This window comes from Sus scrofa, chromosome 18 (genome assembly GCF_054392235.1).
Source record: "Sus scrofa isolate SSC_HxYL_T2T_F1_AM1 chromosome 18, Sscrofa_HxYL_maternal_Yorkshire_Landrace_v2.0, whole genome shotgun sequence".
In the NCBI taxonomy this organism is placed as follows: Eukaryota; Metazoa; Chordata; class Mammalia; order Artiodactyla; family Suidae; genus Sus; species Sus scrofa.
Window position 1 is genome coordinate 45,978,484 of NC_139400.1, and position 25,441 is coordinate 46,003,924.

Sequence of the window (25,441 nt, forward strand, 5' to 3'; positions counted from 1 at the left end):
CCCTAAAAAGACAAAAGACAAAAAAAAAAAAAATGCAGATTCTTGGGTTTGCCCCAGAAGGGCTGAATCATAACTCTGGGAGTGGTGTCCGGCAATTCTAGTGCATGCTGAAATTAGAGAAGCCCTGCTTTACGAGGGAAAAGGCCATGTAGTTATGCTGTAGGCTACAGGGGAAGTCCTAGAACCACTGCTTTAAATAAACCAGATGTTACCCTGCCAAGCCCGTGGGGATGCCTCCAGGTGCCTTCACACCGGTACCATCCTTGGGCCCAGGAATGCATGTACAGGTCTTCCAACCCGGTTCCTTTGACATCGGCATCAGCTAGGGACACTTCCCTGCTATCCTTGGCCTTTGGGACAGTCAACAGAGCTGATGCCTTGGCTTCTTCCCCCAGTGACATCAGGGCCATTGTGCAGGTGCAGGCACAAGCACTGACACAAATACAAGTCACCCCTGCTCTTATTTAATCCTTTTCCCTCTTGGTGCTACCCGGCTTCCTATTCAAAGGGAGGATTTTTCAGCAGAGCTTGGCTGTGACTGCTTGCTGTGTTTCACACATCCTGCTTTTGTTGCACTATATCAAAGTGCAGGCAGCGTTTCTTTTTGGTTGATTAATGTTCAATTCGAGGTCTATTATGAACCTCCAGGCTTTAATTACTACACCATTACCCAGTCAATTCCTTGCCATTTTATATTTACGGCCTTTATTATGCCTCTGTATGTGCAATTGCCTTATTTTATTCTGGAAGGATTTCACCTCATTAGCTGGGTTTTATACCATTCTTCTCATTTGTCCAGATTGTTACTTATCTTGGTTCCCTGTGTCTGCTCTCCACTTTGTTTTTTCACCAGTCTGACCCTCTGTACCTGCTTTTTCTCCTTTTCCAGGTTTGCCTTGTTCTTTTGCCCTTGGAAACCACTCTTTAAGTTTTTGCAAACTCTTCTCTGGGTGGCCTTTTCCCTGGTGATTTGTTATGCCCACTCTTAACTAGTTCCATCTCTATTACTTTGTTTTGTTGGCCCTTCCAAAGGCCTGGAGGCCCTGCTCTTCAGCCCTGGACAGAACATGGACAGCTGCCTCTCTCTAAAGGGCCAATTAAGGATCAGGGAAGGAGCTGTTTTTCTTTTTTTTAAGAGCACGCTGCTAAAGATAATTTTTAAATGCTTTGCTAACACTCCCTCCCTCCCTAGCAATTATCCCAGTACCTCAGGAGAATTAATTAATTAATTTATTAATTAATTGATTTATTTAGGGTTTTTTGTTTGGTTGTTTGTTTGTTTGTTTTGTCTTTTTGCCTTTTCTAGGGCCGCTCCCACAGCATGTGGAAGTTCCCAGGCTAGGGGTCTTATCGGAGCCGTAGCCACCGGCCTACACCAGAGCCCCGGCAATGCAGGATCCGAGCCGCATCTGCAACCTACACCACAGCTCATGGCAATGCCGGATCCTCAACCCACTGAGCAAGGGCAGGGACCGAACCCGCAACCTCATGGTTCCTAGTCGGATTCGTTAACTACTGCGCCACGACGGGAACTCCCCTCAGGGGAATTTAGTGTTTGGTTTACTTTCTTTTATATTTTCGTAGTCTCCATCCGAGACCTGCTGAACCAAACTCTGGGGAAGCACCCAGTAGTCCATGTTTAATAAGCCCTCTAGATGATTCTGAGGTCACTCAAGTTTGCAAACCACTGTTCTGGGAGTTCCCGTTGTGGCTCTGTGGGTCAAGAACCTGACATAGTGTCCATGAGGATTCGAGTTTGATCCTTGGCCTTGCTCAGTGAGTTAAGGATCTAGTTAAGCTGTGGCACAGGTCGAAGATGTGACTTGGATCCAGTGCTGCTGTGGCTATTGCATAGTTCCGATTTGACCCCTAGCCTGGGAACTTCCATGTGCCACAGGCGTAGCCATAAAAAGAAAAAAGAAAAAAAAAAAAAATCTGAGAACCGCTGTTCTAAAGAGATGCTGAAAGAACTTCAGGAAGCCCATCCACGTCAGAAATAATATTTATTCCACCCAAGTCCTTACTTTTCCAAAGAGCAAGATTAATAACGTCAATAGCAGTTATGTTGGGATTTTTGTTGTTGCGTGGGTTTTTTTTTTTTTTTTCAACATCTTTGCCCTAGAGTTATAAGAATATCTCAGTAAAAACCAGAGCTCATGTAATTATTATAGCAATAGTAGATCAGTCATCTCCCTCACTGAGTATTTGAGATGTTTCAGGCATTAAGAGATCTTTATCTCCATTTTTTTTTTTTTCTTCATTTAATCTTTACGGCCCTTTGTGGGCAGGTATTCCTGGTCTGGTTTTTTACAGGAGAGAACTGAGGTTAAGGAATGTGTATCCTCAAGTCACCAAGTGTGTTAGAAGTAGATCCGAGAAAATCATTTCTGTCCAGAGCTATGTTATCTATTCCTCAGTTACCATGTTAAGGACCTGGTCAAAGCTTTGTTATTACTATTTCAGCCTCTCCTTTTTCAGTACAAGTCGAAGTGAGTGAGTGCTCGGGGTTAAGCCCCCTGTAGTCCTGGGCTGGGTCTGTTTATTTCTGTGCTGTGTGACCTTGGGCAAATTCAACAATGTCTTTTTGCCTCAGTTTCTCCATCTTTAAAGTGGGATAGTGCATGATTTCTGCCGTGTGGTAGTTAGTACAGGTACCTTAAATGAGATAATCTGTGAAAACACTTAGAACAAGACCTGGGAAATAAATGCTCACCGTAAATGTTAGCTGCTCTTCTCTTCCTCTGCCCTCTTGTCTATGCTTGTGGGGCCTTCTCTGGGGCTCACTTCCCTCATCTGGGAAGTAGGGGCGGTGGATCAGGCGGACCAACAGCTTGGGATTCTGATTTGTTCTGCTTTATTTTCCCGCTTGGCAGGCTTTCTATAATTGTAATGTTCTTTGTTCCCTGCCCACTTAAAATCATATTAGGGCTTTGGCATATGTGTTTGATTTTTAGGGACTCGCTCAAGATTCATGATCACAATTAAGCTCTTGTGCAGCCCCCTGGAGGCAGCTCAGTGCTCTCTCTAAAGCTTCTCTCTGGCTTTCTGGGAACAGTCACCATTAGCATTGGTATATGGAGGAGGTGGCTCCCTCTTGGACCCTGAGTCTCTGTGAGAGGACCCCACGGTGGCCTTACACTTTGACCTTGAAAGACGTCTGGGACTTGATAATGTGATCTGAGGGCTAATACATCATTCTAGGGTGTTCCTTGATTCTGTTACTGCTTTAAAGGTATTCTTGTATGGGGGGGAGGCTCATTGATAAAAGGAAGGTTTCTGGGTTTTATTTATCGGTTTAACATGGGAAGAGACTGGCTTTTCCTCTGGTGGGCCAGGAGACAAATTTTAACAGAGCTTGAGGGGTTGACAGATTCCAAGGACAGGTGTCCTGTGGTGGCTGCCACTGTTCAGTGTTGATACTTTATTGCCAAAATTATCAGGCTGTCTTATTCTTTGAGGTCCTTGCTCACTATCTGTACATGTACAGCCCTGTATTCCTGTGGAAGATTCCTGCTCATGGGACTTCCTATCTTGCATTCTGGTGTAGGTAATGACGCTGTTTTTAAGCTTCTTATGCTAAAATGATGGGAGAGCCTCTGTCTTCCTTTCTTCTGTCCCCAGAGGCCCATCACCAGAGAGGCAGTCTCACTGCAGTCATGATTTTGGTTCAGTTGCTGTTAAATGTTGGCTGAGGGCCTCACAAGAATAGGAAGAGGGAGGCGATAAAGAGAAAAAACACCAACTTTGTCAAGTCTGCTTTAGACATTTTGCCTCAGTTTTTGATTTAATATGTGCCACAGTCCTAGGAAGTGGTTTTTTTATGGAACTAATGTGCAATTCACAAAGAGATGGAATGTCTTATGCACGCTCACACCCATTTGACCCAGGCTTTCTGTGTTATCCATGCTTCCCGAAGCAGCGTTGGATCAGAATTGGGGCGAGACGGACGATCCCGTCTCTTTGGAGAGGACACAGTGCAGGCTGACCCCCTGTCCTTGGTGGCCTGTGAGGAGGCTGTCAGGCTTCATCTGACCCTCAGAGTCCAAGCAGCCTGGACAAGAAGACTCCACTGATAACAGGAGATGGAAAAGCCCTAGAGGCTTACTCCAGGGCTGGCTGCAGGGAAAGCAGAATGCAGTGAACTGACCCTGGATGAGAAGAGTTCAAGAGAAAGTGGAGAAAAGTGTGACAGGGCCAACCAGCTGCATATATATCAGCAACGTGGTGCTGAGGCGAAGAGGGGAAGGGTGGTTCCCAGGACCCAGAGAAAGGCAGTCACCCAAGTATGGCGGCTACCGTTGTACTCAGCACTTAATGGTTGCTCCCAAGCCAAAGAGGCTTGTCCTCTGCACCACTGCAGAAGAAGAACTCAAAATGCATGAAAGTAAAGGCTTTGGGGACACTCCACACACAGTTGTTTACCCTGAGCAATCTTTACTGACCTTCACGGGATAAATGAGATAAGAGAGAGCCTATACCTTTGTCTAGGAGGAACTGGGATTTATAGACCCACTTCAGTGAGACAGAGGGAATTGATCAAAGTTCTCTCACCCTCTTAAGACATGAAATGCATTGAGTTTCATGGCAACGTCTCTGTGAGGGCAATTTATAAACTATAATGGGGAATGGAGGGAATGAAAATGGAAAACCTTAAAAATTGAATTCCAGGACTGACCTAGGCTATGATCTAAGCAGGTCACCTCTTCCTCTGGTTGCAACATTCTTCACGAGAGTAATAATAATATTGATCTTATGGACTTGTTGGGGATCAGTGGATAGAAAAAACATAAATATACTCTGTAAGCTTAATAACAGGCTTTATACTTAATATTGCATAAATATCCAGTGTTTTATCAAATATGCAGACAGTTACAGCTTCTTTCAGTGTGTGAAGTATTCTAAGATGAGTGATAATAGCAGGTTTTATTATTATTTTTTTTTTTTTGGTCTTTTTGTCTTTGTTGTTGTTGTTGTTGTTGCTATTTCTTGGGCCGCTCCCGCGGCATATGGAGGTTCCCAGGCTAGGGGTCGAATCGGAGCTATAGCCCCGCCTACGCCAGAGCCACAGCAACTCAGGATCTGAGCCGCGTCTGCAACCTACACCACAGCTCACGGCAACGCCGGATCATTAACCCACTGAGCAAGGGCAGGGATCGAACCCGCAACCTCATGGTTCCTAGTCGGATTCGTTAACCACTGCGCCACAACAGGAACTCCGATAATAGCAGGTTTTAATAGGTACTCCCTCCATTGAGGTTTCTGTTCCAGTGTGTTTTCTCTTAAAGCCAAAGAGTGAGGAATAAAAAAAATGCAGATGGAAAACATGCTATGCTATATCCAGATGAAAGGTTTCAAAATATCTCAGGTGAATATTAATACCAGAATATTGAAACTGGATGTAGATCCATTAGTGTATGAAGTTAAAAAAAAAAAAAGAAAGCAAACTGCTACCTAGACCAAGAATCATCTCTCATTATAGTAATATCTTATTAGTAATATACTTAATCATAGTCTTTTTAAAATATTTCTGTAAGATTGTTGTCCTTAAAGCCTACACAGGCCATTTTAAAGATTTGTGTCTGTCTTGTCTAAAGAAATCATTTGAGTAGGAGAGTTTATTTTCCTTGAGGTAGGTAAATATGATAAGATGGATGGTATATTAAGAGTAAAGAGAAGGGCTTTTCCAAGTTGATTTACATATTGATTACTTAAATTACTCCTTAATTTAGTGCCTGCTAATAAACAGTGCCTCAGAAATGTTTTCAGAACATTTATTGGCTGCAGTAATTCTACCTACAGTGTATTCAGATCACATCCTCATTAAATATTTATGTGCTCATGAAATGTTAATAGAACGTTAATGTGAAATTCAAGGGAATGTCTTCGCTGGGAGTGGGGTGCTGGCTGAAAACTACCTGTCTCCTGTCTTTTCTTTATGTTCTGTCTTCTTCTTGCTCTCTCTTTTCCCTATTCATCTCCAAATCATCAAAAGATTTACATTTGCTCCTTGATACGGCTGTCTCGGGTACAAATATTTTTAAAGAGAAATAAAGGTTCACTGATTGATGGGCGTTTCGTTGCTTTTCCCTCCTACTTTCCTGAACTGGAAATCCTGGTTCAAACCAGAAAGGATTTTCCTAAAAGGAAGAGGGGGATTCAGGCTCAGGCAAATGAAACTGTCCACACTCAGGCAGACTTCCCAAGGAGACCGCGAGGAGGGGCAGGGCCTTTTCAAGGACTCCAGCGCTGGTGCTTCCTGCGTGTCAGGAGAGGGATTTAGTTGGAGTTGATGACTGGCTTTCTCAGAGAAAAAACAGCCAACTCAGGGAGTTCCTCTTGTGGCGCAACGGAAACCAATCCGACTGGTATCCATGAGAATGTGGGTTTGATCCTTGGCCTCGCTCAGTGGGTCAGGGATCTGACGTTGCCATGAGCTCTGGTGTAGGTTGCAGATGTGGCTTGGATTCCGAGTTACTTGTGGCTGTGACGTAGGCTGGCAGCTGTAGCTCCGATTCGACCCCTAGCCTGAGAACGTCCATATGCCTTAATGTGGCCCTAAAAAGCAAAACAAAACAAAACAAACTCAGATGAGGTCTTTGTTAACGATAAAGAGACTGTAAGGAAGAATTTCTATCAGTTTCTATCATGAATCCCAAGGACAATAAAGGCTAGCTTCATGCATAATTATTTACGTAAGCTGCACGCAGTTGAAAAGTTCCACAAAATGAGATGGTTCATCAACTTCTTGGACAATCATAAGGGTGATAAAGCGACAATGAGGGAAGCTTCAAAAACTGACCCTGATGCAACAAGTGGAACTGTTTGTGTTATGATAATAAATATGGCTAGGTATAAATGCAGTGCTGGAAGGAACATTCCCAAATGGAAATAGTTGATCCGTTAGTTGGATGTTGTCAATGCACACAATAATTGTGTGTGTGTGTGTTATTGTTACGATGTTTGTGCAGAAAACAACGGGAACACATGGAAATCCTCATCCTTTGCTTTTAAACCATTCACCATAGACCGCGCTCCCTCATGTTACTTCATTACTTGGAGTCAAACAACACTGTCAGTTACTTTTCCTTCTTCCCCTTTTTCTTCTCTCCTTCTTCTTCCCTCCTTCCAAAGAGCCTTCCTTTTACCTCTTCCCAAAAGCCTTCCCTTCCTTGCTCTCTTCTTCCTTGTCTGCTCTCCTTGCCTTTTGTGATCATTTATGGTGTCTAAGCCGCCCTCTTCTCTGCCAGGGACGCTCAGGCCATCCAGAAGGATTGCACGTTTACTATGCATCTGTTACACCTGCAGATCTCTTCAAAACACATCAGGTCACGGGGCTCACGTGTCTAAGTCTCCTGGTTAGCACCTCATGATCTGAGAATGACACCCCACACAGCCCTGTGGCCCTGTCTCACCTCTGTGCGGCTCTGGCTCGCTCGGCACCCCTCAGGCTCCTGGAACACAGCTGCTCCCTTGCACGACTCCAGACCCCTCCACATTGCAGACCAGGCAGTGTACGGAGGATGTGTCTGAAACAGAGGCTCTGTCCTTGATCTCTGCCTGGAATATCGTTTCTCTCGGACTTTGGCATGGCAAGCTCTTTCTCATCCTGTGATTCCCAATAGTCACTTGATTATCTGCAGTCTCTTCTCCAGGCCTTCCCTGTCACTCCCTACCACCTCAACCAGTTCCTTTTTTTCATAGCCCTTGTTATAAACTGTCATCACCTCCTCTGTTCACTCTGTCTCCCTCAATTAGAAAGGACGCTCCAGTAGATCAGGGCCCTAGTCTTTTTCTCCACCTTATGGGGCCTCGGCATTTCCCTGGTAGATAATAGGTACTACCAACTGTTGCTACTGTTGATTGAAGGAATAAAGCACCCTTTCTGCCACCCAAGAGGTCGTAGTCTAGGGGAAAAACAACCTAAGTCGGTGCACAGCTACGTTGTAAATTCAACTGGGAGCCCCACTACCACCACCACTCAGGGCAGTGAAGATCTTGAGGCTGTATGGGACAACGGAGGATGTCCTGTACAACTGCGCAAGTTGGAGGTGGCTTCAAAGCTGGATCAGCTGATAATTCCCTTTGTCGACATAGGAATTTGAAGCTTAATAACCTTACTTTATTTTTTTTTCAATTTTGTGGGTTTTAGAACAGCTGGTTAATGGCCCTTTATTTTTGAAATGTAGTAACTTGAAAATAGAGTTTTGTTGTCGTGTTTTACTTTTTTGTTTAACACGTGTGCAGAATGGCTCCCTTAGTTACAGTAGGAATATCTCAAACTAGCTTTAGGAAGGAGGAGAATTTATTAGATGGACCAAAGCATTTTCAGAGGAAAGTTTCAGCAAAGACCCATAAGGTTAGGGATGTGGCTTTGCTGCAGGAACAAGTGGGACCAGCCTCTTAAATGCTCCCAGGGCTGCCACTTCACTCCTCTCTGTTTCCCTTGGCCTTTTGGCTTGCTTTTCTTTTGCTTGTTTGTTTATTGCAGGCTTTCAGGTAGCTCCTCCACTCACACCTCTTGGGTACTATCAACAGATTTGGGCCAATTTTAACCTTTCTGTGTGATAAGTCTCAGGGAAGGGCTCTGGTTGGTCCAGTTTGTGTCCATGGCCCTTAGGTGTGGTCCAGTCAACTAAGGCAGGGACGAGATCTTGTAAGAACATGGACATTCCCGTGGGAAAATATGTCATTGAATGTAGAAGTCCAAGTCATAGAAGGAGAGTTCCTGTCCCCAGGAAAGGGAAGACGCGGCTGGAAGGACAAGAGCGGAATTTTATCACATAAGGACGAGTCTCTATTGTGCTGTTTTGAAAAACTCTCCATGGGCAGCTTTGTGTAAGTGGAAACCAAAGAGCAGACTGTTCTCTTACGGAGTTGAAAAAAAGGTTTTAGGAGGTTGAGAAAACATGAGAGAATATACATCAAGTGCAATTTCATTCTGCCCCCGAGAACCTTAGATTGGTGATCTGGACCAGACCTGTTACAGGAGAGCCAACATTTTTTGATGTTTTTCACTGACCGACTTTCCTTTCTGACCCATTCCTTTTCCTGCTTGCAGATCGTGCTTGAGAACAGTAGCCGAGAAGATAAGCATGAATGTCCCTTTGGCCGCAGTAGTATAGAGCTGACCAAGATGCTGTGTGAGATCTTGAAAGTGGGCGAGCTGCGTAAGTACACATGTTTCGAACCCGGGTGTGAAGCTTGGCTGAGACCCAGCTTCCGGGCAGTCCCCTGACCCCACCCCCACCCCCAAGGAGGGAGTTTGCAAGGTGCTCCCAGCCGTGCACCAGCATTGCTGTGACGGAACAGTCTTTGGCTTGGGTTTCCAGTGTAGGTATTTCTGCGAGTCTGCTCTGGGAATAAACATTATGAAAATCTACTAGAATGGGAAAATGTGCGGATGTTGTGATTGAATTTCAAATATTATAGAAATGAGTATGTATTAAGACAGCCTTGCCTTTCAGACTCTGTTGAGGAAAAAGATCTGTGGATTTCTTTTTAAAAATTCCAGGTTTTAATACCCAATAAATCATTTTCTTTTTCCTTTTGAAACAATTTTTCTCCTACAAAGAAAAATTGGCTGCCTTAATGAAATCCCCTTGCTTCCAGGATCTGACTTGTTTAGAATGTTTTCTCTTAAGAAAGAAGGAACAATTGAAGAAAATGGGTATCTGATCATGAAAAATGTGGTGAGAGAGATGCTTATTGCTTTTTCTTCCCTATATTACAAACTTTAGACGAGGATACCTAGAAACAGCGGGTCTGATAGTTTTCTTGCCTTTTGCTCCCTGGCATAAGTTAGCTTTAACCTGTTAAGTAAGGCAAATCTGATTTCATCTGACCGACAATCATTGTCAACATTGAGTCTCCCTATACAGGCTGCCTTCCATTCCCTCCAACAGCTACAGAGCAGACACGCATATAAGTTTTCCCTTGTGGGCTTAATAACATGGGCACCAGAGAAGGCTGTTTAGACCAGAGAAACATCGGGTGTTTGGTGTTACTGTGAAAGTATAAATATCCAGTCACCTGCTTGAGAGCTAAAATAATGGTCTGAAATGATTAATGGGAAATCTAATGATTGAATTGGAGAGGGGGTTATGTTTTATTTACAGATCAATAGGTTCTTTTATTTTAAAAATATAGAAAAAGCTAAGATTTTGAGTCTATTTGACTAAGCACAGCAGAATTTATCCACCTCCAGTGTGGGTGGGTGGAGAAGCAGCTGAAGCTGACATGGAACTGCCATGGAAGTTCATTGCTTGGGAGCCCAAATTAGGGGCATTTTTGCATTAAGAGAGTAGCAGCGGACCTGAGAGGTTGCTGTGTCAATCCACGCAGGTTCACCAATCACCAACGTTAACCTTTCAGTTTACCTGGGTCCTTGATGTGAGTTATCCCTCCTACTCCGCATTAGACTGACTTGAGATTTATGTCTGCTGTGTCGCTTTCTGTGCATTTTGCTGAAGGATTAAAGTCTTGAATCCAACAAATCCCCCCGAATTCCTCTGTCTCATAACCGTGATAATTCCAAGTTTATTGCAATTTGATGGGGAAAACTGTAGACCGCCACTTGCTAAAAAGCATTGCAAGACCATCCAGGATTTTCAGAAACTGGAGGCCAGTCATGCTTTGCTTGTCTGGTCCTTCTTGTGTCCAGGTTACTGCCCTGTGACATCTTTTTCTTGCCCCTCCTTCATTTTCATCTTCCCCAGTGAAGATTGGCTCTCAGCTGTCATCCTGAAGGCAGCAGAAGGTACACTCTTGTACTCCGACTGACAGATCCAGCTTTCTACTCTTCTCCTTTGCCCAACCAACATGTATCCATCATGCTAAAGGTTAGCTCAGCACAGAGACGTGGTGACTAGAGGGAGAGGTTGCGGACAAGGGGCAGCTGGGTTCTGTCTCTGCCACTTACGATCTCTGTGTTCTCGGGCGACACACTCGCAAACTTCACTGGGCTCTCATATTCCCACATTTTCCCCAGAAATAGATTCGTAGTATTCGGGGTGCTGATTTGAGTAGTCGTATGCATTTTGGCTCGATCAGAGGTAACCTTAGTGGCTGAAATTGCGGTGAGAGGAGTGGGAGGTGTACCGTGGGGGTAGATGGTATTCAATCTAGAGGAACTAACTAGCACACGAAGGCCAAGTTCCGGGCTGTGTGTGGGCAAGGTAAATGTGGATCTAATTGGGTCTCTCCTCCCTGTCAGTGGGGCCCCATCTGGTGAGCAGACAGGAGCCTTAGTGGCAGGAGGCTGAGCAGACAATGCTGCTCAGGTAAGTGTCAGCTCTGTGCTTTGGGGGAGGGAATTGGTACCAAATGGGGGCTGACCTCTGGCTGCTGTAGAAATGCCGTCCCAGACCTTTGAGGACCCAGGGAGTCAAGCCAGGAACCAGGACAGAATCCCATTCCTCTGGGCTGAGATAACAGAGTGGGATCCCTGGAGGGCGCCAGATGCTTTTCTTGCACCATATATTATTCCAGAAGATGAGAACCTTCTGCTGCAGAGCAGGCTTCCAACATGCTGCCAGTTTGCTTCGCACCTGGTCAGGTCTGGTCTCCACAGAGAGGTTGGGCTTGGACAGCTGGGACCTGACATATTCATGGCAGGCTCCCTTCATCTAAGATGACAAATGCATTTACTCATTTGTTTCATAAAAATCTACTGATTGCTGACAATGAGCCAGGGACTAGGATGGACACTGCAGGTACAAAGTCAACCAGATATGATCTCTGTTCCCCAGAGTCTTCCAATTAAGAAAGTGTAAGAATGAGATGGGACTGATATTTTTTCCTGTGAGTTATAAGTGTGCCTATGTACACACTCACACTATCTGTTCCAATAATTTTTCCAATGTTTTGATAATTTGAGTTTTTGGGTTGACCCATGCTCACCATCTACTGACGGCAAAGGCTCTTCTTGCCATTTTACAAGGCCCCCCAAAGACTCCCACATTTCTGAAATCTGCCAAACTAGCTGTTTTCAGCTCATGAAATATTAAAGGATTGCTCTATTCTGATTGAGTGCTAGACATCAAATGATGAAACACCCTGTAAGTAAGAGGAAAATTGCTTTTTAATGGATTGCCTTTTGTTCATTGCCATATTAAATAAGTTACTAATAGGAAAAGTAAATCTGAGTGCAGTCTTGTGTTGGAGGAGATATCTATTTTTCTTCCTGGGAAAATTAGTTTTACATACAAATCCATCTTCCTTTGGTTTGTGTGTGTTTTCTTTTCTCCATTTCTAAGTTCATGGTTCTTCTCAGATATATGTTAATGATTGACCTGGACGGTATGGTCATGTTACATCTATAAGCAAGCACTGAAGACTGAAGAAGTACCCAATTAAAATTCTAACTGATTTTTCACAAAAGTAGAAAGATTCAATTTCCTAGAAAGGCTTTGTCTTTTGATTTAATTTAAGGTCTGTAGAGGAAACCCATTTCTGAAATACCAATTATATCTTGGTGCCTAAAGCAAACATATTAATGTTCAGCTAAATTACTAATACCAAATATTTATGCACAGGGTTTTTCTGAGATTACTTTTTAAAAAGCACTCTTTTTCTGCATCCCAATTATTGACATTGTAAGATGCAAGCCTTTAATAGTGTGGTCCAAAAAACAATGCCGGTTTATATTCTCAAAACACTTTATGAAGGTTATTTAATTGAAATCTCTAACACCCCCAGGAACAAATCAAAATCAATAGCATCTATGTTTACTAATGAAGAGAAGACTTGCACTGACTGCATATTGTCTAAGGTTGCTGAGCTCAAACTGGTGTTCGGGATGCCCAAAGAAGGGTGCAGACAGAAACACCACAGTTGAGTGTTTGCATTTTGGTATCTCAATGACCTTTTGTGAATCACAGCGCAGCTACTCATCGGATGCCTTGGGCTTGCTTCTTCTCTGTGCCGAGCTTCTGGTTCCTTATCCAGAAAATAAAGATGCTATCTGCTGCACATAGTTATTGGCAGGATTAAATGGGATAAAGGAGGTTGCTTTAGTTGGAAGATGGATAGTTTTGTTTTGTTTTGTTTTGTTTTGTTTTGGCAAGTGATAGGATCTTACACTTTCCATGAACATATTGCGAGTTACACAGGGGGAGGGAGTGCTCTGGTGTCAGTGGCCCTGGAACAATGTCCCTTGTTTCCTCACTTTACCTTCTGACTAAATCTTTTTAAAAACCTGCTTTCTTCATGAAGCTCGTTGGAGAGTGAGGCACTTGTGTTCTCTTAGGTTCAAGTTTGAAAATCTCCAAGCAGAATGCCGTGGTTGATCAGTATGTAGCCTCAGATCGCCATGGCCTGGGTTGTAGGATAGGCAGCCCCTCTTAGAGGCAAAAGGTTGAGGTAGGAGGGAGCAAGGTTTCAAAAGAAGAGGTGTGCGTGAGTGAGTGTGGGGTGGGTGAGGGTGAGGGGAAGCAGGGAGGGTCCCCTTACCAGGGAAGGGAGGCATAGCCCAGACAAATCCTTAGATACTCAACACCGCGGTGAAGTCCTTACGAGGAAACCCAGCTCCTAACAGGAGCTACACATGGTAACTGCTGTTTTTGTTATTATCATACTGTCTCCCAAGCAATAATAAGTTGCTGAGGAATGGAAAGAAAACCTGATTTCCGGGTACAAATAGGTTAATTACTCATCCTTTGGCTATGTAGCACCTCATCCAGTTATACTGCAATTACAGGTAGAGCTAGGATGTTTATTTTTGTCTCTCATTCATTCACTCATTCATTCCAGAACTAGGGCTTCTGTCCTATGAGTCAGGGTCTTATTCCTGATGACCAGGACATAGAACACACGCTCCATCCTCAAGCAGCTCACTGACTGGAGAGTCTTTCACATAAACACATAATCATAAAACATTTTGCTATTTGTGACATTAGTGTAAGTTATACTGATGTCACCAGGAGGCAGAGTTCCGTTTTTTTTCTATTCACGGGGAGCCAGGCAGGTTGAGGAAGGGGAGCATCTTGGAAGATACATCTTCCAAGAAGAATATTTGAGTGTGTGGAATCACAAATATGACGAGAAGAATAACCAGGCAGGCGGGGGTGTTGTGTGTGCGGTGGGTGGCAGCTGTTGAAGATTCCAAGCAGGGAGAACTGTAGGTGAGGAGACCAGGAGGTTTAGAGAATCCTGCAGTCTGCCCACCATGTCCTCGGGTTCCGCCTCCTCAGATTCAACCAATCCTGGCACCCATCCCCCATGGATACTGCAGGACTGTACTTCGGTGTGGCTAAAGCGGGAGGCTTGAAGGAGCAAGCGGATGGAGGAGGGGCTGACGGAAGAGGAAAGAGTCCGAGTGTCAGGATGTACAGTGCACAGTGCACAGGAGTTGGAGCTTCGCCAGGCAGTGGGAACCAAGAGATGGATTTTAACAACAAAAAAGAAATGTTCCAGTCCCCGGCATAAAATCCTAGGGTTGGATTGTGTTTTCTGCGTGTGACAAGAACTCGCAAGCATGATAATGTACGGTGCTAGACCAGAACAAGCTTACCTTACTCTAGCCCTGGCCCAGATAATCCTTCAGCTGGGAAGCTTTCAGCAGCAAGTGCTTGAAATCCTAACTCAAAATGGCCCATGTAAGAGCATTTACTGAATGTCACCATTTCAGAGATTAAGCTCATCCTACGTGGCTTGGTTAACTGTTCAGTGATGTCATGGAGGACCCAGGTTCTCTTCGTCTTTTAGTTCTGCCATTCTTTTCTTTTTTTGCTTTTTAGGGCCACACCCACCGGATATGGAGGCTCCCAGGCTAGGGGTCCAATCGGAGCTGCAGCTGCCAGCCTCCAGCACAGCCACAGCGATGCCTGATCTGAGCCTCGTCTGTGACCTACACTGCAGCTCACGGCAATGCCGGATCCTTAACCCACTGAGTGGGGCCAGGGATCGAACCCACATCCTCATGGATGCTAGTCAGGCTCTTTACTGCTGAGCTACAGCAGGAAATTCAGTTCTTCTGTTCTTGGTGTACCAAATTTGTCCTCATGCTGGTAGCAAAACGACAGCTACCAATACATGGTCCAGGTCAAAAAGAGGCTGTTTCTTCCAGTGATTCTCTTTTAGGTGTGCAGAATTGTTTCCAAAAGCCCTTCAGATAAGATAGGGTACATTTGGGTGATATGGCTGTAGACCCAAAGACCCTTCAGCAAACTTTGTCTCATGTATCATTGGCTCACACTATGGCCTGTACCCATGCCTGACCCAGGCTTTGAGAGGGGGAGTGGAACCTTCTGACGGTCAGACCAATCATTAGCTTCTCCCTAGGTTGGAACCAGCCTTCCCTGAAAGGCCATAGCATGGTAGGTAGTTGAGGAAAATTGAGGTTCTGTTAAGATTAGGGGGAAAAAAGCTACTTAAAACCCTTAATTCTGTCCCTTTACTTTAAAAAGTATTTTCTGCGTTTTCCTTACTGCTGCAAAAAACTATGACAAATTGAAGCCAGATTACAGCCTTCTGTCATTTTGCCTTTATTGGGAGTTGGGGAAATGCACAGTATTTTTTTTTTTTTTAAGTAGCAATATCAAAGGTTGCAGAAAAATGAAAATTGAAGTTTGATTATAATGTATTTCATTTTTCATCACCGCAGTGCTTGGGCTCCACTACCTTACTTTGCTTTTAGCAAATGGCTATTTTCACTTCCTCAATTATGCTTTTGTGTGGGGGTTATTCTCAGGTGTGCTCTGAAGGGCAGACTGGACTTACGTTTGCGACTGGAGCCTTCATATTTCCCTGAGACAATTTGGCCATTTTCACCTGTTTGACCATATGTGTAATTGGATTAAAATTTAATAACTACTTCTCTTTAAAAAAAAAAATGAGAACAAAGTCTACATCACACATTATGAAAATGTTCAGCACTCCCTTTCTTTGTCCTCCAGTAGAAATATTTATTATAACACAGCAGTGGTGCTGAGTGAAGCACCTTGTGTAATTCATCACCCAGAGCCTCTGCTTTAGCGAGTAAAAAAAAAAAAAAGAAAAAAACAAAGATGGGCAATCTGAAGGACTCTTCGGAGAGCACAGCAATGAAAATAGACACTTAATTCTGGGACACTGGTGTTTTTGTACTTTGAGAAATACCATCCGTCACTTTCTTAGAACACTCTGGCTAAAGAAAACTCAAGAAAATGAGCTTTTAACAATTAAACCTCTTAAGGACATTTTTTTTTCCCTCCTAAGACTATGCTCCATGGAAAGTTGAAATCTCTCAGATCTTGACTCTGTCTTCAACGTATATATCCTACTTCTTCTTTCATATTCTACTTCAGCCTTAAGTTTAATGTAAAAACAGAGAAGAGCTGTTCAAGGGCTGAGCCTGGGTTTAGAAAGTTACATGCACTTTCAGCCCCAATTTAAAATGTCATCAGAGAGTATTAAAGTCATTCCCAAGTAATTGTTTCGAATAGTTACACAGTTGGTATCAGGATTTATACTAGAGGTATCATAAGGCAGAGGGTCTGAATGTAAGTGTCTTATATTCAGAATCAGAAGGCCAAGGTTACAGGCATAACTGATTTTGTCTTCGGTTAAGGTGGTTAAGCCATCTTGCTCCTGAATTTCCCACTTGTAACCTGGGCAAATTATCATCATCATCATCATCATCATTCTCCTTTGAGAATCAGATGAAGAATGTAGGTTCAAGTGTTTTTCAAGAGACACCAAGATGTAGCCCAACCCATAACGTATTTTAAATTATAGGCAATAAAACTCTCCATCTAGAAATCCCTGAAGACACAAAGGAAAAGCTGTTAGAATTAATGTAATTTAAAAGAGTAGCTACATAGTGGATAAACAAAACTCAGTAGCATTTCTACATGTCAGCAGTAATTGGTTAATTATAAAATGTATAAAAAGGGTTTTTCTAGCAGCGGCAATAAAAAAGCAAACTGCTTCAGAATAATCGTAACAGAAGATATCTTGGACTCCTGCGAAGAAAATTGTAAGGCTTTACTAAGACGTGCAACACAAGTTTCAAATAAATAAATAAATAAGCAAATGGTTTCTTCCTGGTAGGAAAACATTAAAATTGTGATCAAGATCTGATTTCCCCAATCAGTGGGCAGGCTCATATCTCATACAAAATACCCGTGGGATCTAGGATGGAAACTTCAAAGAATGACTGTAGAGCTCATTTGGAAGAATAAGGAGGTGAGAATTGTTAAGAAATAGACCTGGTAAAGAAGAACAACAAAAAATGGGCAGAAATATATATATATTCCTTTTTCAAAAACATTTTTGGCAAGAAAGTCCAAAGAACTCATTTCTGTGTACCTTTCAACCCGGTTTACCTACTGTTGTGTTAACATTTTGCCATAATTGCTTTACCATTTTCATTCTTTTTCTCTCTGCATATACTCACATACATATATTCACAATAGCCCCTAGCTTAGGAACTTCCATATGCCACAGGTGCAGCCTTAAAAAGACAAAAAAAAAAAGTGATCATGATAGGGAGTATGTGAAAAATGTGAAAAAAAATAAGTTCTATGGCAGAAAAATTTTTCATATAATTTAAGGAAAAAAATCAAAATAAATAAAATGATTTTTTTTTTCCTGGCTGTTCCTGCTGCATATAAAAGCTCCTGGGACAGGAGTGTAATCCATGTTACAGCAGTAACCTGAGCCACCACAGTGACAAGACCAGATCCTTAACTCACTGTGCCACAAGAGAACTCCAATAAAAATAATTTTAAATTGAATCCAGCTCTGGCCTGTTATCTCTTAGAGCAGTAGGTCCTAGGAGCCCTGCCAAGCAAGAAGCTGCCCAGGATGGCTGTGGGGAGGGAGGTTCAGGGTATCCCTGGAAGAGGCATCATCAAGGAGGCAGGGATGAGAGCCTGGCTTAGAACATCTGCTGGCCAAGGGAGGTCTGAGAGAGGCTCACAGCTGCCTGCCACCTCCCCACTGCAGATCGGGGGGAGGGGGGGTGTGGTCCAGCTTTCATCACTTTCCCTTCTGTTCTTCTACCATACTGGGGATGTGGCTTACCTAAAATCCAGTGATTATACACATGAAAGACTATGGGTTTCAGGACATACAGCTTCTTCTATAAGTAGACACATCATAAACAAAAAAAAAGATAGACATCAAGTGACCCCAGTAGATGAAGGAAGCTGTTTGCATGGATGGCTTCTTCACTCCTCATTTGGGAAATCCATCTAGTATTAAAGTTACTGGTCTCACTTCAAAAATGTGAAGTGCGAAAACCATCTCCCCCTAGTTCTGCAGATGTCTGTCTCTTCCAAACCCCGGCCTTAGACCCACCAGCAGTTTTCCTCCAGAGCATTGATCACCGTCCCTAACGTTTACTGTAGGAGTGTATTGCACCAGGTTAGGCGCTAAAAGGTCCTAGGATGTTGTAAAAGTTGACTGTTCATTTGCGAAGGATGAAATTCGAGGGAAAGTATAAGCAGAATGTTGGAAGATTCAAATAGATGGTAAAGTGAAATAAAATAGATCAGGAAGAAAGAAAGGACTTAAAATAACAGAATCAGAATGCCAGCCTGCACTGAAAGGATGATGAAATGCTAAGTTATAAGATTTTTAAGACCAAAATACACATGAGCAAGGCAGAAACAAACAAGTAAAAACCCAGAAGCATACCCACAGCTTCAGTCTTTAACACAATTCCTACAGTGTCCAGTGGACCCCAGAGTGTCTCCATTGGTTGGGAGAGCAGCATAGGACAGAAAGCTCTTGGATGCCTTGAACAATTTCTCATCCTTAGCCTGAGGCCTGTGGATGGAGAGATTTTCCTGGTTGCTGGAGTGGATTAGGAGAGAGATGCCAACAGAAATCTCCCAACCCTGGGCACTTGAACTTCAAAATCAAAAACCACTTGTTGATTCAAAGATAAATGAATGTCTTTAAAAAACAAGACTGCGACCATTTATTTGGTGCTTTCTATTTGGCAGGCAGGTCCTTGAGGTCAATTTTCTGTTTCAGCTTAGAGCATCTTGATTTACAAATGCAGAGCCTAGAACTCCAGAAGAGTTGAAGTAGACGGAGGTCACAAAGACAGATGAGTTAACTGTTACGGGGACACTATTTAAAAGGAAAAGCGCAGTTGACTTTCAACTACTGTGCCAAACTCTCAATCACCGCCTTCATTTTTTTTTAAAAGAATGTCCTGTATTCCTAACAGACTGTAAGCCCTTTGAGGACTAGACTCAGAACGAATTTGTGTTCCATCCTAGCCTCTGATCTAATGCTTTGCGTAAAATCTGTATTTAATAAGTATTTCCTGCATGAATAGAGCAGCTTTCTATTTGCTTCAGGGTCAGTTCCAAAAATATTCTTCAGACATCACTTAATGTTTTAGGATCTCTGTGTTTTACCCCTAAATCTCTCAAACAGCATCCGTTTTTCTTCTCAAGTAAGTGAGAATGAGCGATGCAAAAGGGCTTCTCTTCGCCCTTCCCCCCACCTCCTCCCCGTCCCCCTCCTCAGGGTAATTTGGTGAGAGAGCCTTCTGGGTCCAAATTTGGAGTAAAAAATATCAACACTACAGTATGTTCCCCAAAGAGGAAAAGAATTATCTATTTTCAATCTTGTGTTTCAGAACACACAGCTGTGTGACTTCCTAATTTATTATATTCCCATCTGCCTCCAGAAAGCTCTCAGCTTGCTTCTTTTTTCCTAGCCATCCCCTTGGGATGGGAAATGGGGCAGACCTCAACCAGTCCAGAATTTGGACTCCAGCGAGAGGCCAGTAACTGCTCCTCCGTAGATGCCTCCTGTCTCCTGTGCGAGCAGGTATGCCCCACCACGAGTACCCGAAGGGAGCCAGGCCCCCGTGAGGCAGCTGCTGTCGGTTAGGAAGCCAAGCTGCCAGCTTCTTGCAGGTCAGGGCCACCTGCCTGTGTGTCTCTCTGGAGTGTGGTCATTCCTGACTCTAGAGAGCAGGGCACGATTTTGTGGCCCAGCAGTCAAGCCCGATGTGGCTTCCCTTAATTGAGCTTTCCAAGGGTTTTGGCCACAAGACCAGATTGCAGCTGTGGCCTGAGCATCTTTAGAAGTGTGAATCATTTTTTTTTTTATTCCTGAAGAAGTTATTTTGAGCTTTATAATTTCTATTTCCATGTTGTTTTTTTCATAGAGTGAGTAAGGAGAATGACTTGCATTTTTTTTTTTTCTTTTTCATAGACATCTGCTGGTTTCTTTGCTCTTCTGTCTTGTATAACTCAGGCCAGTGATTTCTGAACTTCACTGCATGTTAGATTCATGTGGGGGAGCTTCTGTGGATAGAAATTCCCTCCATGGAATCCAGAAATCAGCATGTTTAATAAACTCTCCAGTTCATTCCTAGGCAGCCAGACCGGCCTCTCTAAGATGTGGCAATGCCTTTTGAATGCCTTTTCCTCTCCTGTGATATAGTCTGGATCATGGTTAAGTGGTAATCTTTATGAGGTGGGAAGAGCTCTGGAAGACCTGGATTCTAATTCTACATCCACTACCGACCAGCTCTAGACAAGCCTCTTATCCTAGATGGTCCTCAGTTTCCTCTGGTGAAAACGTTGCTATTGCCCAGGTGGCCACCAGATCCAAACTGCAGTGCCAAGCAAGGTCCTCTTTATGTACCCAATTCGGGGACCCTAACCTTGGAATTAGAGAGCTAGAACTTTGCCATCGTCAGTTCTCGCAGGATGTATGTCTAACCTAGATTGGTTAGTGGATTCTGTGCAAAAGCAGTGAAGAGATGCCCAAAGACCTTGTGAGGAGGCTTCTAGTGATAAGGCAACAACCTCCCATCATGGACCAGAGGACTTGCAGATATGAGTGCTCTTACCTTTTGAGCATAAAATTGAATTAAGTGTGCTTTTCCGCCTCTGATTTTTTTCCTCCTTTGAAATATCAGATTTATTGCCAACAGAGTCCTTTGAGAAGAATTAAACTTTAATTTTGCCAGAACAGGAAAAAAAAAAAAAACCCACATTCCTCTCACTTTATTCTTCCATGCCTAGCTGATTTCACACTGTCTTTTCCCACCTTGGCATCCTCTCTCCTGGCTTTGGTGGCTCTTGCCACCATGGCGCAATGGGGCTGTTGGGGGCTGAAGCAGATGCCCCGCCCATTTTTACTTGGAAAACAGGAATGTTTAAATAATCCTAAAACTTGGAAGAAGACACAAGGCTAAATCCAAATGCTGCTTAACATTTCTGCAAGTCATACCTCTCCCCACTTTGAGAAGCACAGCTCTAATTGTTCTTTGGCTTTATTGGTTATCTCATGGTTTGAGGAGTTGCTTTGCAGTGGAGCCCATAGAATCCTACCAAATTGCACAGACCATCCCAGCTTGGCCAGATCAGAACTAATCTTGCTGCTCTTCTGTGTGGTTAATGTCATCAGAGGAAATCTCAAATTTAAGGCTTAGGGGAGTTGATTAATAGTTTTGATCAATTTTTTTGTTTTGGATTAGGAGTTTACCTTAACGAATATACTGTAACAAATTCCTTCTAAAAATGAGCTACTGCTGTGGCTAGGGCCTGATCCCCAGCCTGGGAAGTTCTGCATGCTGCCTGGGCAGCCAAAAAAGAAAAAAAAAGGTAATACCGTGCATGTTACTTTGTAACCTGATTCTTTTCACTTAGGATGTTACCAACTTCTTTTCTTTCAGTAAACAAATTCACTTAGAGTTTATTCAAATTTTAACAGTTGAATAATATTTCACTTCATATATTTTATATTATATATGTATACACACACACACACACATACATAGATTTTTTTCCATTATAGATCATTACAAAATATTAAATATAGTTCCCTGTGCTATATGGTAAATTCTGGTTGCCTATTTTATGTATACTAGTGTGTATCTGTTAACCATCCTCGTTTACTCCCCATTCCCCTGTCCTTTATAGTAACCACAGATTTGTTTTCTATTTTGTGTATGCATTTATTTGTATTATTTTTTATTTGTATTTTTTTTTTTTTTTTGTCTTTTTTTGCCATTTCTTGGGCCGCTCTCGCGGCACGTGGAAGATTCCCAGGCCAGGGGTCTAATCGGAACTGCAGCTGCCAGCCTACGCCAGAGCCACAGCAACGCAGGATCCGAGCCGTGTCTGCAACCTATACCACAGCCCACGGCAACGCCGGATCATTAACCCACTGAGCAAGGGCAGGGACCGAACCCACAACCTCATGGTTCCTAGTCAGATTCGTTAACCACTGCGCCACGACGGGAACTGCTGTATTATTTTTTAGAGTCCACATATAAGTCATATCATATATTTGTCTTTCTCTGTTCAGCTTATTTCACTCAGCATGATAACCTCTAGGTCCATCCATGTTGCTGCAAATGGCAATATTTCATTCCTTTTTATGGCCAAGTAATATTCCATTGTGTCTATGTACCACATCTTCTTTATCCGTTTATCTGTGGATGAACATTTAGATTGTTTTCATGTCTTGACTATTGTGAGTAGTGCTGCTGTGAACATTGGGGTCCATGTGTCTCTTGGAGTTTTCATCTTTTCTGGATATATGCCCAAAAGTAGGGTGGTGGATCATAGTTAACTCTATTTTCAGTTTTTTAAGGAACCTCCGTACTGTTTTCCATAAGTGGCTGCAATAATTTGCATTAAAGTGGGGCTTTTTTAAGAGTGGAGGAAATTTTGGCACTTTTGGTGCTCATAGGAGAAAAGACACAGTAGAGAGGGAACATGGATGGGGGTAGAGAGCTGATCTTTGTGGCTATATCTTTGCACACCTCATCAGTAATTTCCCTAGTGAAATGTCCTCTGATAGATCCTGAATCAAAGAGCACATACATTTAGTATTTTTTCAGCCGAATGGAATATATTGTCATTGTTGAAAAAATTTAAATGCAGAGAAGCAAAGTAATAATTATCCATCATCCTACCCAAGATAGATTGATATATATCTTTTTCCATTATAGTGAGAATAAACCTTAATATTTAAAGTATTCTGTCCTTTCCATTTCTTACATTGTGACTATCCTCTTACAACAATAAATATATAATTATATATGTCACTGCCTGATGGATGCTTAAATTTCATTTTGTGGATCAACTATTATTAATTTGCAAGATGCTTAATACAGAATATTTAGGGATGCTTCTATTTTTTTGTGGAAATAGCCCTCTAATGACCATCCTATAATTTGACCTGATTATTTCCTGAGATTTAATTCTTAAGTAGAAGTCCTATGTCAAATGAAATTTGCAGTTCTACAGCTTTTTATTCCTTTACAGTTTACCCATGGAAAGGTTGAAGCATTTGCACTCCACTGAGCAATCATGTAGATTTACACATACGGTTTAACACAGTTTTTTAAACTACTGAAAAGACTCAGGGGTAGAGGAAGGAACCTAACTGGGATGGTGGGATCCGGAGTGATAACATGAAGGGAGATGTTCAGATAGGTAGACATATGTCTAATAAGATACATTATATTTGAGAGAGTTTTGTGGATCTAGATAGGATCTATGTTTGCACAGCACAGCCACATTATGACTTTCATGAGCCCCAGGTGCTTTTGCCTTTGTGAGCGGCTTCTCTGTAAAACAGTATTAAAATTCGTAGTTGAAGACTGCAGAGTCATAAAGATGACGATCATCCTGGCTGGATTTATTATTATATGTTCATTATTACCCGATTTTTTTTTCTCCTGATTTTCAAAGCAATTCAAATGAAACTTTCAGGGCTTGAACGTATCATGGATCCTCAGAACCGTGGCTGCCAAGCCCCATGGACAGATCAGCCCTGATTATGTTTCTCTATACTTCTAAAACTTTTAGTAATGAATAGATATTACCTATGCCACAAAAAATAAAAAAATAAAAGAGAAAAATGTCAGACTAAAATGTATAAATATCCCTGGTCTCTAAATAGTTTTGCTTCACTTGACCCATGAAGGGAGGAGATACCTCTTTGCTCATATATCCCGCCCCGTTTCTTCATTATCAGTGGACGGTAGTGGGAGACTTGGTCACGGTAAAGGAGAGGAAAAGTAAAAACTCACTAGCTTCCCTCCCAAACTCGCTGCTCCTTCTGATCCACTAACTACCCAGGTGTCCAACCCAAAACTTGACGTCATTCTTCGTCACAGCCTCACGTCCACAGCCAGTCCATGGCCAAGTCTTGTTGGGTCAGCACCTAAAGGTTTCTTTCTTTTTTTTAAATTGATAGATAATTGACATGTAACACTCTGTTAGTTTTAGGTGTACTTGGGAAGAGATGCTGATATATGTATATAGTGAAAAATGGTAATCAGAATGCATTTAGTCAACACCCAGCACCTCCCATAATTACAAATTTGTGTGTGTGTGTGTGAGAGATGAGAACTTCTAAGATCGTCTCTCTTAGCATTGTTCAAATATATACTACTGTTCACTCAGCGTTGTTATCTCTAGTCACCACACTGTACATTACAACCCACTGATTGATTTATCTGATAACTGGAAGGTTGTACCTTTTGACCACTGAAGATTGCTTCTGTCTCCTGCTTTTTCTGTGTTTCCACTGCCGTCATCCTAATTCACATCACTATAGTACTGCCTCCACACTTGGCCCTTCCAGTCCATCCCTGCGCCATCCTGCTTTTATCTAAGGCTTAAATCGGATCTGTTTAATCTGATTTACCAAAATGAGACGGCTCCTGTTTTCTCTCAGCGTTAAGTCCAAATGTCAGGTTACTGCCCCCCCCCTCCCCCGCCTTCAGAAATCCCAGTGTGACGTTCTTCTCTTCACTCTGGACCTTTGCACACATGGCTCCTCATCCTCAGGAATCCATCCTCTGTTCCTTTGCATCCTTACCTCAGACTCACTCTTCAGTCCCAGTCCCTGACAGCAGCCTTCCACAGGGCTGGGCTTGAACTCTGAATTTCTCCCACACTACATGGAAATGACATTTACGTGTCTGTGTCCATTTTCTCCCTTCGGCTCCATCTGCCTCATCATCAGTGCCAGTTCCATCCACATTCTTGTATAAGGTAGTCCATTAGTCCAGGATGGATGAGAACTTGGAGAGGCTTCGTGGGGGAGCAGCTGATGGGCACCATATAGAAATGGAGGGAAGACCACTTCCTTATGGAATCCATTGGCTCTAGGACTATAATTTGGACAGTTGGGAGTCAATAGAACCTGTCATATATGGAGTTCCTTTGTGGCTCAGTAGTTAACTAACCCAACTAGGGTCCATGAGGATGCAGGTTCGATCCCTGGCCTCACTCAATGGGTTAAGGATCCAGTGTTGCTATGGTCTGTGGTGTAGGTCACAGACGCGGCTTGGATGCCAAGTAGCTGTGGCTCTGGCTTAGGCTGGCAGCTGTAGCTCCGATTTGACCCCTAGTCTGGGAACCTCCATATGCTGAGGGTGCAGCCCTAAAATAGCAAAAAAAAAAAAAAGAAGAAGAAGCAGCAGAGATATAGGACAAGCAATGTCGTATGGGATGATGGAAGG

At 42.9% G+C, this 25,441-nt stretch overlaps 1 protein-coding gene across 11 annotated transcripts in view; it reads left to right on the forward strand.

Moving 5' to 3' along the window:
* ELMO1 (engulfment and cell motility 1) overlaps positions 1–25,441 on the forward strand; it is a 555,188-nt gene that overhangs the window by 291,217 nt on the left and 238,530 nt on the right. For all 11 annotated transcript variants that reach the window (XM_021079239.2, XM_085005795.1, XM_021079236.2 and 8 more), the window contains one exon: positions 9,059–9,167. In XM_021079239.2, the coding sequence (XP_020934898.1) occupies positions 9,059–9,167 (109 nt within the window). The remainder of the gene's footprint in view (positions 1–9,058; positions 9,168–25,441) is intronic.